We start from the raw sequence: 13,404 nt of genomic DNA, 5'->3' as shown, positions 1-13,404 counted from the left end.
TTAAAGTCAGACATATTTCACACGGGGCTGAAAGGTTCGTTTCTGACAATTTGGAGTCAAATCAAAAGATAAGGAACTAGCTTGCTGTTTCTCACAACACGCCTGCTGCTGCGTGGTTCAGTTGGACGATGCACCACCACCACGTTAGAGAGAATGCAGGTGGGGGAGAAAAGAGTGAGACAAAAGAGACCCAAATGACTAGTGGCCACTGAGAGCCATGTCGCCTGATGTATAAGACAACGGTTCAGAAGGAAAGTAAGAAGTAAGCTTCTTACCTGCGTATACAATATCCGACAAGTCATAATTCTTAGCGGTTGGGGGAAACTCCTTCAGTTTACGATTAGACAAGTTGAGAGCACCGCTCGACGCAGCCTCCTCCAGCGCCTTCTCCACGCTCCGGCTGGCCGCTATTGTCGCCGGCAGCTGGGAAACATCCCCAGCAGCCATGAAACACAAATACGCCGCTAATATTACTTTATTCGTATAGTTAGGTTAAAAAACCTGAAATTAGACTTTTCTTTTCCGTTGTTCTGCACTGGCAAATGGCGTGGTATCCCTTGTTGAAGATTTGTAGTCCAGAAAAGACATCACGTTAAATCCAACAAGAAAACTAATCTCCCTCTCCAGACGAGACACACACACACATCCACTCCGGTTCGCGAGCGGATCGCAATAACTGTCAATCTGTCAGTGGGCTGCGCGAGACGACCGTGGGCGTGGCCAAATGTTGAGTAGTCCTGATCGACAGGTCGGACACACCCTAAAATCATTCTTTACTACAAAACACAGGATAAGCTTGGAAGAAAGGGGCGTGCTTATTTTCATGATTTCAGAGAGCCAACAGAATACGCAAACCAATCAGGGGAAAGATGAGTTAGTGGTTCCAAAGAGTTCCAGGAAAGTGTCGAAATTCAGGTTAACTACGACGAAACCAGTCATGAAACGGGAAGTTATTTTATAGCCTAATAGCCATAGTCTATCCAAATAGCCTATGGAATCCATTGACAAGATGAAGAAAACTTCACTTAATTAAATGTTTTTTGAATTAAATGGTGAGTTAGAGTCTGCATTTAGGCTGCCAAACAGTAGAGTATAATTGTAGGCCTTGAATATAAATTGCACAAGAGGGGAAGTTAATTGGCAATGTGTGTGTGTGTGTGTGTGTGTGTGTGTGTGAGTGAGAGAGAGAGAGAGAGAGAGAGAGAGAGAGAGAGAGAGAGAGAGAGAGAGAGAGAGTCATTCTTTGTCATCACCCAAGTAAATCTCTTTCTCTTCATTTTACTTTTCATTTCAGTCTTATACCAGCGCAGCAGACGGGTCCTACACACCCGCTCTCCCAGCATCCATCAACACCCACTCATCCCCAACACGGCAGGACACACACACACACACACACACACACACACACACATACACACACGACCCCCTAGTGTCCCATCTGCCCCATCTGCCTGTCTCCTGATGTGATGATGGTCACACAGCTGGGTCCGGAGCATGAGAGAGAGGAAGATCTGTTATTGAGCACTGGGCCCTTTCCATTTCCAGCGCACAGCGCCGTCCATTAACGTGCATTACAGCGTCCAGTGTAATCACACCCAGTCCATTACCACCACGCATGTCACACACCCTGCGGATGTCGGAGAGATTTCAGCAGGGCATTACTGTCTCTGCCCCCCTGCCATGTGCTCACCCTGTCTGTCAACATGGGGCTTTTCAGTGTCGCTAGATGAATAGCCTATATTTAACATGTTAAATTCACTCAAAATCAGTAAGTATGTATGTAAGTATAAGTCTACTCTTATAGCCTAGAAATCTAGACGTGCCCCTGCTACTACTCTTAGTGAAATTAAGGGGATTTCTTTGTGACTGTGGCTGAAAGATACTTTTTTTTTTTTAAACTAGATTTGTGTCTGTGTTATGTCGTGTTTCGTGCTTCGTGTTATAGCCTAGTTTTGTTAAAAAAAAAAATAACTGGCATAGCTGGGGGTTGTTCAGTTTGGTAAAGGGTTCTGTCCCGTGCTATTTACTGATTCCTGAATTGACTGTTTGTGTCAGGAAGGAACAAAAAAAAAAAAAAAGCGTGGGTCAGTAAATCATCAACAGAGTCAATAGACTGCTGGGACAGTGAAGAGGACGAGAGGGGTGGGGTGCTGGGTGCACCCCAGAGGAAGAGAGGCGGGAGAGCGTGAGAAACTCTTCAGCCATAGGCAACTTCCACCACTAATATCCCTCAGACACCAGGAGAGACGGAAATAACAAGGGATAGTGGGAAAATGAAGATGAGTGAAACAAGAGAGAGAGAGGGAGTGGGGGAAAAGAAAGAGAGTGGGAGCATAGAGAAAATGGGAAGAACACATGAACTACTGCGCAGTGAAGAATAAAAAAAACAAAGGAAATGGCAATTGGGGACAAGCCAATCCTATAAATAGCCATCAACTCAGAGTGGGACAATGACATAGATTACTCTAATTCACGACTCTCTAGAATGAAATGACTATCGAACTGTATGCACATTCATTAAAGACTCAGTGGGATATTTCCTAATTAATTACAATTACACACTTTTTGCCACGATCTCTGCCATCAGATCAATAAGCCTAATTTCCCCAGACTTCCCATTCCGTCTCAAATGGTCCTTTACTCTTACGTCATCTCACATGCATTTGGGTCATTAAGGACCATGAATATTAATGTTCATTAGTGGGACAGCAGAACAAGCCAGGGACTCTGCCTTTGTTTCAGACAGCCTATTTAGCTCACTAGTTCATTTGTCCCTGTCCCTCGCCATGTTCTCTGTGTTTGTGTTTGTGTGGGTGCCTTTTTTTTCTTCAAATGTACCATAGGGCCATTGTTGCGGGCCTACCAGGCAGAGACGTGCAAAGGCAGAGGCATGAGTGTGGACACGTATGTTTTCCTGAGCAGAGCACAGACGCGATCACACAAATGGTTCAACAGAGGCCTCAGAGAGAGATAGGCTGTAGGATGTAAAGATGAAAGGGGAATCAATGACGCATGGGGAAAAGTTATGTGTGTATGCTTGTGAGTGTACGTGTGTGTCTTGTTAATCTTGTGGATCTTGTTTTCCTTTAAAATAATTGAATGTGTGTGTGTGTGTGTGTGTGTGTGTGAGAGAGAGAGTATGAATGAGTGGCTCTTGAAAAATGAGAGTACATGAGAATGATTGGAATGAGATTGAATGTGACCCATCCCCATGCCAGCTGCAAGGGTAGGAAAGGGTGAGAGAGAGAGAGAGAGAGAGAAAGAGAGAGAGACAGCTTGGCTGGAGCTTTTTTGCTATTAATTAACACTAGACACGGCCCAGAGAAAGTCTTCCCTTACTGCATTTCAAGACAGTCATATCAAGCATGTCACCAATCATGCATGTTTTAAGCCTTCATTACATGTAACAGCAAAAATGGGAAAATGATTGGTGCACTGGTAAAGTCAATTTAAATAATCTTGACGCTGTAACATCATAAAATAGGTTATTGGATTGGGTAACATAGGTCTATAAAAAATACCTTCAGATATGCCTATTAGCTCACAAACACCTACATCATGGCTCTAGAATTCAAACTGTATTCTTTCTGAGTTGTTTAATGATGTCACATGTAGTGGTTGCCAAGGTAGGATATTTAGAATGGAATTTTGAAGTGGAGTTCTAATATGTTTACCAAAAGTGGTCATTTGACAACTATAATCAGCAGTTACAACCTGTAACATATTTTTAGGAGTTAAAATAGTTTCTAATGTTACAATCATGGCAGGGAGGCCAAAAAGAATAAAAACGAGAACTGAAGCGCCACCTACAGTAAGTTAAGAAAAATGCAACAGGATTCAGGTAAAAATAAATTTTGGAAATACCTGTTTTAAAATTATTTTAATATTTTAAAATTCTTGTCAAATTTAGTCAAAGAGGAGAAAGAGAAGCTCTCCAGCACAGTCTGAGGAGGGTTTGTCGACAAATATCCAGTCTCTGCCACCAGAGCTGGTGAGCTTATTATCTTTTATGTTAGTCATAAAAATAATGATATAACCAGAGTTACCTTAACATTTGTAATGGGTTTTTATATTATCCATTATTCATTTCAGGTGGAAGAGATCCTGTCCTGGGTGTCGGCCTGTGACATCATTTCCTTTGGGTCCACCTGCAGCACTTTCCACCTGCTGAGCCTGAACTCAATCCTGTGGAAAAAGCTGTACCAGCGCCAGGCCTCAGGAAGACTTCCTGTAGACAACATCTCTAATGCAGCTTCCACCAACTGGAAGCGGATGGCCGTCTTCAAATGTAAGAGGGACAGGGTGTCAGTCTCAGGTTATGTTTGTCATGCCTCAGCCATCGACTTCAGTGACAGTTACAGTTTTTTTCAACTGCTTACACACTAAATCTTTGCTTGTCACACAATTTTCTAAACATGTCCTCCAAACATCATAACCCGACACCAAATCTGCAAAACCATACACTAATTCTCAGTGTTTGACTCAGTTTTCAATTGACTAAAACACATTTTGCAAAACACCACACACAATTTTCTACCTAACACACAAAAATCTAACAGGAAGTAACTTGATTTCGTTCTTCAAACACAACCCATCAAAATGCCACACTAAATCACCAGTGCTTCACTCTTTCTCTTCACATGTGCAAACACTCTTTACTTTACTGAACACCATCCAATCATTGCCTTAGTATAGGTCTATGAATAGATATACTCTCTATATAGGTATAGACCCTTTCAATCTGCTCCTAGAGGATTTCCGGTTGAAATATTCAGAACCAATGCAGATACTTGAAAATTACAGTAATCGGACTTTAGCTTACAGTAATGTTCTACAAAAAGTTGACTTTACTGTATGTAAAATGTGTCTTTTTACTCTATTTTTCTTTGTCCCCATGTTACAGTACCATTAGCTCAATACATTTTTCTGTGCCTCCAGAAATGCCTTAGGAACGCTGTAGAATTGTTTGTTTCTGCAGTTGAAAGGGTCTATAGGCCTATGAATACATACTGTACACGACACCCCCTCCCCCCCCCCCTCCCACACCCACACACACACACACACACACACACACTTGTCTTTAGAAAAAAACAAATCAGTGTTTTCAAAACTCTATGTACATCTGGTGGTGACTGTATTCTTCAGCAAATTATTTGGGAAAAATCACTATTTTTGGTTTCAATATTGCTTGCATTTTTACTGTGTATTTCAACTTCTTTGAAATACACAGTAAAAATGTTGATACCGTAACTTTCACTCTTGTATGGAAATACATATAGAAAGCCTAAGACAGAAGAGCTTTAGGTTTTGAGCAACAGTGTGTATATGATGTATCCAAAATGTCATATTATGACAAAAGTGTTTGTAATGTGAGGCGAATGTTTGCTTTAAACATGTGTTTTTGACATTTTGAATGTTGTGTGTCATTTTGCTGGAGATTTGAGGCATTTTGCATTTTGTGTGAGCAGTTGTGGGTTTTGTGTGTGGAGTTTTGAAAAATAGACACAGAGTTTTGAAAACGTGTGTAAACAATTGTAAAAAACTGTAACTACCAACCCACACCAAGAACTCTTTATAATCATACCTTGCTGAGAAATGTGATATTTGTTAAAGTTTGCTTTCACTCTCAATCTGGAATGACCAGCTATTGAACTGTGCTATATATGTGTATGCAGTATATATATTTATATATACATATATATATATATATATATTACCTTTTTGCTTTATTTCCATCTCCAATGATCCCTCTCACATTTCCTCTCTAGACACCCAGGCCTTGCATATACAGCGTCTGGGCAGCAGTGGCAGCGGACGTGGGAACTTCAACTGGGGTCGAGGCGGAGGTCAGCTGGTGTCCCGTGCCGTCGTGCCTCCCCATGCGCTGGGCTTCCGCCGCACCCAACCCACCCGCGACCACCTGCTGCTGTGGGACTACCAGGGCACTCTCTTCCTGCTGCGCAACGCCGTCACTCCCTCGCAGCACGGCCAGCTGACCTGGAGACGCGCCGCACGCTACTCTATGCTGTGCCAACAGGCCAAAGATGTGAGAGGCAGTGTGTGTGTGTGTGTGTGTGTGTGTGTGTGTCTGTGTGTGTGTGTGTGTGTGTCTGTGTGGGTCTGTGTGTGTGTGTGTGTGTGTGTGTGTGTCTGTGTGTGTCTGTGTGTGTGTGTGTGTGTGTGTGTGTGTGTGTGTGTGTGTGTGTGTCTGTGTGTGTGTGTGTGTCTGTGTGTGTGTGTGTGTGTCTGTGTGTCTGTGTGTGTGTGTGTGTGTGTGTGTGTGTGTGTGTGTGTGTGTGTGCGTGTGTGTGTGTTTGAGTCTGTGTGTATTTGATGACACTGCGTGTCTGAAGTGATACCATTTCACTCATGGCTGAATAATGAAATTATCCACTAATGAATCCTATATCCATTTCCCAGCTGTCAAAACGTCACTTGGTTATAACATGCGTTTCCTGAAAAGAAAAAAAAACCCTGTCAACTAACACAACAGAGACCAAATGGTTGGTTGGCAGATGGTTCTGTTCTGACACCACTTGATTCTTTTCTTCTCAATAGTTTGCCGTGGACCCCCGAAGTGACATCTCCCACCGCATGTTTGTCTACGTCCTCGTGAGCCGTTCGGACGCCATCCCGCCCCCTAACGCAGCTGGACCCTCCACCTCGACTCTGGCATCGCAGAGGTGCGACTGCGTGGAAGTCTACCAGCAGGACAACGGCGTCCGAGTGTTCCGCATGACCTTCCACGCCTCACTGATCTTCACTCGAATCCGCCTCACCGGGACGGAGTTCAACCGGACCCTGCTGCTGCTCACCGGTCTGTGGCAAGACAAGAGATTCTACAACACCAAAATCCATTTGAACAGCAATATTCAGCAATAGCAATATTCCTTTGAATAGATATTCATTTGACATTAGTCGATTTTATTTGGTTTTCCATTCATATGAAAAAGTGATATGCTAGAATGGACTCATTGTGTGACAATAAGTGACCTTTTTAACAGTATTCTTACTGTTCATTCTTTTCATCTCTCTGTCAGACACTGGGAAGGTGTACGCACTGTATGTGAACGAATCTCAGCTGAGCACCCCCCGCTCCTATACTGTGCAGCTGTCACTCAAGAAGATCAGCAGCTCCATGCCCGGCATGTCAATCAAGCAGCTGCACACTGGCTTCAACAGCGCTCTGTATCTTACATGTATGGTCAAGCCCCCCCCCCCCACACACACACACACAATCCTTACATTACACCACATAGAGACCAGACATGACATGAATCTGAATGCAATGAAACACTATCCTCTACCTTCCTCTTATTCCTGTTTCTGCTCTCTCAACTGCTTGCTTTTTAGCTGAAGGTGCGGCGTACATCGAGGTGCACACAGCAGGTGTCCACCGTCAACTGTTTGGCTCCAATGCTGGATTTGACCCCCATGACATCCACGTTCCTATGCCGATCTCCATCCCCAATAAGGTAGCCATCACCGACAGAGTTTGGGAAGATGAGTCACACTCTATGTACTGTATACAAACACACACTATTTCATATGCTCTTAGCCACTGTCACTCTACTGTATATATTTATCAATATACATCCCACAAGCCATTCCAATAACAACACTAACACCAATACCAGAAGTCAAGGTCACCAAGTTTAAGAAAAACACTGTCAAAACAGTGTCATTTTTGTGAATGTTCTCTGCTCTCCCTCCTTATGACTCATTTCTCTGTTCTTGCCCCTAAGGTGGTCAAGTGCTCTCTGAGTCAGACACATCTCTGCCTGGTGGATGACTGCGGCCGTCTCTACATGCAAGGCTGCAACCGCTATGGGCAGCTAGGGACTGGCGACAAGATTGACCGCGGACAGCCTACTAAGGTGAGTGAGGTCATTGTAAGTGTGAGAGTGACAACAGAGAAATATGGGTTTTTTGTATTTGTGTTGGTGTAGGCACACTAAATACTATAATAATAAATATTAAAATACTATAACCACAGTGGGTGCTGTGGCGCAACAAGCTACAGTGCCCATACCATGTATGGGCCTAAGTGCCCACAGAGACCCAGGTTTGAATCCATTTTCCGATCCCACCCCATCTCTCTCTCTCCCGCTCACTTCCTGTCACTCTTCACTGTCCTATCGAAATGAAGGCAAACAAAAAACAATAAAACAAATAAATAAACTTATAATATACTATAACCACTTAATTTCTTTTCTTTGACTGGTTGCTGACCCTAAATGACCGGTGTGTGCTTGTAGGTGGCGCTGCCAGTGTCCATGGGCCTGGTGGATGTGTGGTGTGGACTCAACCACTCCCTCGCTCTGCTGCAGGGGGAGTCCTGCACCCGGGAGGTTCACGGCTGTGGATGCGGAGCCGGAGGGCGGCTGCCTGGATGTCCTGTTGGCAGTGCTGTCTTTGTCAAGCTCAGCGTGCATGTAAGAGAAACCTGACACTGACTGCCCGGTTATTTTATGACATAGGCTGAATACTAGTCCAAAATGATCAGGCCTTTAAAATCATTGTACCAGCATATCTCCATCAACTGCACACACACACGCAATATGCAGACATGCACATACCACTGTGTACTTTAATGTTTTGTTTGTAGCAATCAATCAATCAAATATAATTAAACCGCAAAGTTGACTGCATGACACAATGTAGGCTAAGGCCAGACACTGGTCCTATGCTAACAGGTTATTAAAAGCATTTCCCATCATGGCATACATTAAGATACATGGAGGTGATCATGTTAACTAATATCCTCTTCTAAATACGACATTGATTAGACATCAATTGATCAATGAATGAATTGATTAATTAATTGATTAATAACACACTGCTTTTGTCCCTCAGGCCCCTCGCAGCACAAAGTCCATCTGCGCCTCCAAGGACTGCCTGTACCTCCTCTGTACCCACGACACCGAGGAGCCCCCCATCACCTTGCCCGCGCCGGCCGAGGTGAAGGAGGCGGAGGCAAGGGAGGTGCGCGAGGAGCGAGAACGCCTGCGCACACACCTGAGCCTCATGGAGGATTGCGGCAGCATGCAGCAGCAGCTGGACCTCCTGCGGGACACTATCCAGACCCACATGACCCTCAGCTCCACTCACAGGGACTTCCTGGACCAGGCGCTGACCACCATCCAGCACTCGTCTTCGTCCTCCTCCACCTCCATGGACTTCTAGGCACACTTGTCACCGGGCACCCGCTTTCTTCTAGGCCAAATGGTTTATTTTAATACCAAATAAATGTATTTCTTGCAAATGAAGCTGGACTTCTTTCAGTCTCACCACACACCACCAGAAGTCTGGGGTATTATGTTCAGAGATAAGGGGGAGGCCTACGCAGATTGTGTGTCACTCTCGTGTGCCTTTGTCAGTTTTAGCAACTCAAGAGCCATTCAGTCTCAAGAAGAAAACATTTCTAGGTAGCCGGTCTCTTTTATTCAGGACTTTTCATAGGAGTTGCTTAGCCTACTGATGAAAATGTTCATCATTTCATATAGGCCTTTAGCCTGGGATAAACCGGGCTAATAGGCCTTCCTATTAACAAGGAAGATGTGAGGTTACTGTAGGTGTTACCCATTAAATCCGAGTTATAAACCAGTTTATATCAATGACTGAATACACACAGTAGGCTACAGTAATTTCTTTATATAGGCTATTAAACACAAAAAATAGATCAAGTGGGACTACTAATTCCTTTAGAAGAAAATATGGAACTACACGCAGCGGGATACGAATGGAACGTTTAAATGAAAACATTCTATCGTGTAGTGAATTACAAAAGAATGTTGCGCGTGTGATACGTACACCTTCATAAAATAACTCGAAAAACACGAAAATAGCACATTGACCTGCATTGTTTTTCAGCACATCTTCGGGTCTAGGAGAAACAGGACAAACTAATTTCCGAAGTAAAGGAAGAGAAAGAAGGTACTGAAACATACCATTTGATACCTTTTGTGTTTTGGCTAGACGTGGTGTTATATTTAGGCTAACTTGACAAAAATAGCCTGTTCTTTCCGGTCAACTTCATCAACCTGGTCACATTCTATCTTCAAATCTGTCTCCAACATGCCTCCTTATTTCCCCCTGCAGATGGAACTCGTATCTGGTTACCGAGACCAGCTCATAGCTTTTTCCGAGACCATGGCGCAGTGGTATCGCTCCTTCCAGACCTGCCCCAAGACGCACTGCGAGAAGAGATGTCTGAGTGACACTTGGGGATATGGTCCTCCTCGTTACCCCATCGACGAGGCCTCTCCTCTTTGGATCCTGCACCTGTTGGACTGCACTGCATCGCCCCCTGCTGTTCACAGCCGTCTCAGCCAGTCCGAAATAGACCCTGCCGACTTGGGTGGGTATAGACATCATGGATGTTCAGCTCACTTAAGTTTTATGGAACGAAAGAAGCATATCATGGAAGTGATGTATTTATGCCACATTTAGAAATGCATTTAAGCACTATCAGTATCATTACCATTTTTGATTTTGAGATCCATTAGTCCATCAACATCAGAAATGATTAATTATCTTGTGTACCCATATCGTACTGTGATATAGGAACCTGTAAGCCTGTAAGGTTCTGCTACAGAATATTGCCCAGCTAAGCATTTTAGTGCACTAGAGCTAGAAACATGCATGTGACTTACTGGCTCATTTTCCAGAAATGTGAAGCAACAGTATGGTCTACTCTGGAGGCTACTGGGGAGGCTAGATATCAAAAATAGGCTTTAGGTTCTAACAGTTGTAGGCGTACTCTCTGATAAGCAAATAAGGTAAATCTCTATCTGCAGTACTGGTTATTCCATTCATATATTTAGTTTATTTATTTATTTATTTTTAATTTCCCTTTTCTGTTGGCTGTAGCGCGTTGTGAGGGAGACAGTGTTTTGATGGTGACCGACGCCTCTGGTCTGCCGCTGGGGTTTGATGTCCTGTCACGTGGCTGGGCGGGATCCCTGGGAGGAGGTGAGGCGGCAGGCGGTGACGGCAAAGGAGCTGTGGGAACAACGCAAAGGATGGTGGGACTGCTCCGCCGCTGCATGGAGGCTCCGATGAGTGGCGGATTGCCACGCCGACCCCAGACTCTTAGAGTGAACGACAGGAAACTTCACAGGTTAGATCTGAAAGTTATTACATTACTCCACCCCCACTCCCTAACCACCCCCTTGCGCACACACACACACACACACACACACACACAAATAGAGTTATTAACTTTATTTACTTTCCTTGCTGTCTCTCTTCCCTATCATTCTTTTTCTCTTTCCCCTCTTTTCTTCCTCTCTCTCTCCCTCTCTCTCTCTCTCTCTCTCTCTCTCTTTCTCCGTCCCTGTACATCTCTCTGCCTCCCTCCACAGACTGCTCAGTAGGAGTGAGCGGGCCTACGCCGCCCTGCGTGTGGTGCTGTGTCCCCAGGCCCTGGGAGACTGGGGCCCCACCACGCTAGAGCCCGTGAGCGGGGAGCCCGAGCGGCAGGAGTTCAGTATGCGTTGGCCCTCGGCCCGCTACTGCCACGTGTGTAAGAAACATTCCTTCCCCAGCCAGCTGAAACCATGGTAAGGCACAGAGGGAGAGGGTCGCGGAGGAGAGAGAACAGACTATAGAACAGTAGTCAGAAAGAGAGGGATGGACCGAAGAGCTGTTATGAACTATTTCAAATGAGAAAACAGTTCTCATCCATGTTTTTAATTAATGTATACGTATATATTGTTTTCTTTTATAGTATATTCTCCCATTTTACAGTAAAATAGTGCTCATAAGCGATACAATATATTTTTTCCCCACTGTTAACACAGTGTGCTGTGCCAGAGGCCGATATGTGAATCTGTGACTGCAAGAGGCTTAGGATTAGTGCAGATCAGACCCATGGTGCTTTGTAACAGGTGGCTATAACTCAGCCGCCCATGGGGAGCCTGCCTACATTCCATTAGGATCTGTGTCAGGCGTTAAAAGATTGTTTTGTTTTCACTTTGTAGTGCACTTTTTTTGCATAGCAGCATTAAGCCCTGACCGCCTAGCCCACAGAAAGCATTTGTTGTTAAAAACGGTGCCATGTTTCTGCGAAAAAGATGAGGCGATACTTTTACGAGGAAGGCCCTTGCTGATTGTGATATCTCTCTTTGTGAAACACTCTTTCCTTTTGTGGGTGTGATCATATCTGTTCCGCTTCACTTCTTTCTTTCTCTCACACCTGACCTGTTCTGTCTGTGTGTGTATGGATACACACCTTTATTATCGCACTTTATTCACCTTTATTCTTACCTGTCTGTGTGTGTATGGATACACACCTTTATTATCGCACTTTATTCATCTTTATTCTTACCTGTCTGTGTGTGTATGGATACACACCTTTATTATCGCACTTTATTCACCTTTATTCTTACCTGTCTGTGTGTGTATGGATACACACCTTTATTATCGCACTTTATTCATCTTTATTCTTACCTGTCTGTGTGTGTATGGATACACACCTTTATTATCGCACTTTATTCACCTTTATTCTTACCTGTCTGTGTGTGTATGGATACACACCTTTATTATCGCACTTTATTCATCTTTATTCTTACCTGTCTGTGTGTGTATGGATACACACCTTTATTATCGCACTTTATTCACCTTTATTCTTACCTGTCTGTGTGTGTATGGATACACACCTTTATTATCGCACTTTATTCATCTTTATTCTTACCTGTCTGTGTGTGTATGGATACACATCTTTATTATCGCACTTTATTCACCTTTATTCTTACCTGTCTGTGTGTGTATGGATACACATCTTTATTATCGCACTTTATTCATCTTTATTCTTACCTGTCTGTGTGTGTATGGATACACATCTTTATTATCACACTTTATTCATCTTTATTCTTACCTGTCTTGTCATTACTGCTGCTTTCCCTGCTGCTTGACACCACCCTCTCTCTCCCTCTCCCTCTCTCTCTCTTCCTTTCTTTCTCTCTGTCTCTCTCACCCTCTTCCTCTTTCTCTATCTCTTTCTCTCCGTAACCTCAATCGTCCACAGCTCGCAGTGCAAAGCGGTGCTCTACTGCTCTGACCAGTGCTCCCAGGCGGACTGGACGCGAAGCCCCGAGGACGCCAGCCACCAGCACTGGTGCGACAAGCTGGCCGTCTGCATGAGCCACGCAGCTCAGCTGGCAGACCTGCCCTTCACCTACACCGCCGGTAGGGGGCGCTGAGTCAAGCACACACACACGCACACACACACAATCCAAGTCTGAGTCAAAGGCCTAGTTTGGTGATTGGGCCCAGTTTCACAGATCCATGCCAAATCAGAGTTGTAATAGTAAGCACTGTGTAAACAGATGTCTCCACATAAAATATCATCCCCATGTTAACAGCTTTTTATGAGATTTAAAAGATGAGCGTTTTTTTTGG

General features: G+C 44.2%; 2 protein-coding genes across 4 annotated transcripts in view; one reads left to right on the top strand and one right to left on the bottom strand.

Annotated features, from left to right (window-relative positions):
• lrch4 (leucine-rich repeats and calponin homology (CH) domain containing 4) overlaps positions 1-656 on the bottom strand; it is a 51,411-nt gene extending 50,755 nt beyond the window's left edge. For all 3 annotated transcript variants that reach the window (XM_076289183.1, XM_076289181.1, XM_076289182.1), the window contains exon 1: positions 276-656. In XM_076289183.1, the coding sequence (XP_076145298.1) occupies positions 276-447 (172 nt within the window). In that variant the 5' untranslated portion in view covers positions 448-656. The remainder of the gene's footprint in view (positions 1-275) is intronic.
• A 2,946-nt stretch (positions 657-3,602) lies between these two features.
• Positions 3,603-9,186, top strand: LOC143127079 (F-box only protein 24-like). The gene is made up of 10 exons (XM_076288383.1): positions 3,603-3,626; positions 3,911-3,991; positions 4,093-4,288; positions 5,769-6,046; positions 6,559-6,817; positions 7,041-7,199; positions 7,354-7,475; positions 7,746-7,886; positions 8,259-8,435; positions 8,857-9,186. Exons 1-10 carry the CDS (start codon positions 3,603-3,605, stop codon positions 9,184-9,186), a joined length of 1,767 nt encoding a protein of 588 aa, XP_076144498.1.
• The last annotated feature ends 4,218 nt before the right edge of the window (positions 9,187-13,404 follow it).

This window comes from Alosa pseudoharengus, unplaced genomic scaffold (assembly GCF_046254945.1).
Source record: "Alosa pseudoharengus isolate Yale_2024_CS ecotype anadromous, Long Island Sound unplaced genomic scaffold, YU_APseudo_1.1 YU_APseudo_1.1_scf_17, whole genome shotgun sequence".
Classification (NCBI taxonomy): domain Eukaryota; kingdom Metazoa; phylum Chordata; class Actinopteri; order Clupeiformes; family Clupeidae; genus Alosa; species Alosa pseudoharengus.
The sequence above is the reverse complement of the archived record's forward strand: the minus strand, read 5'-3'. Positions and strand labels throughout refer to the sequence as shown.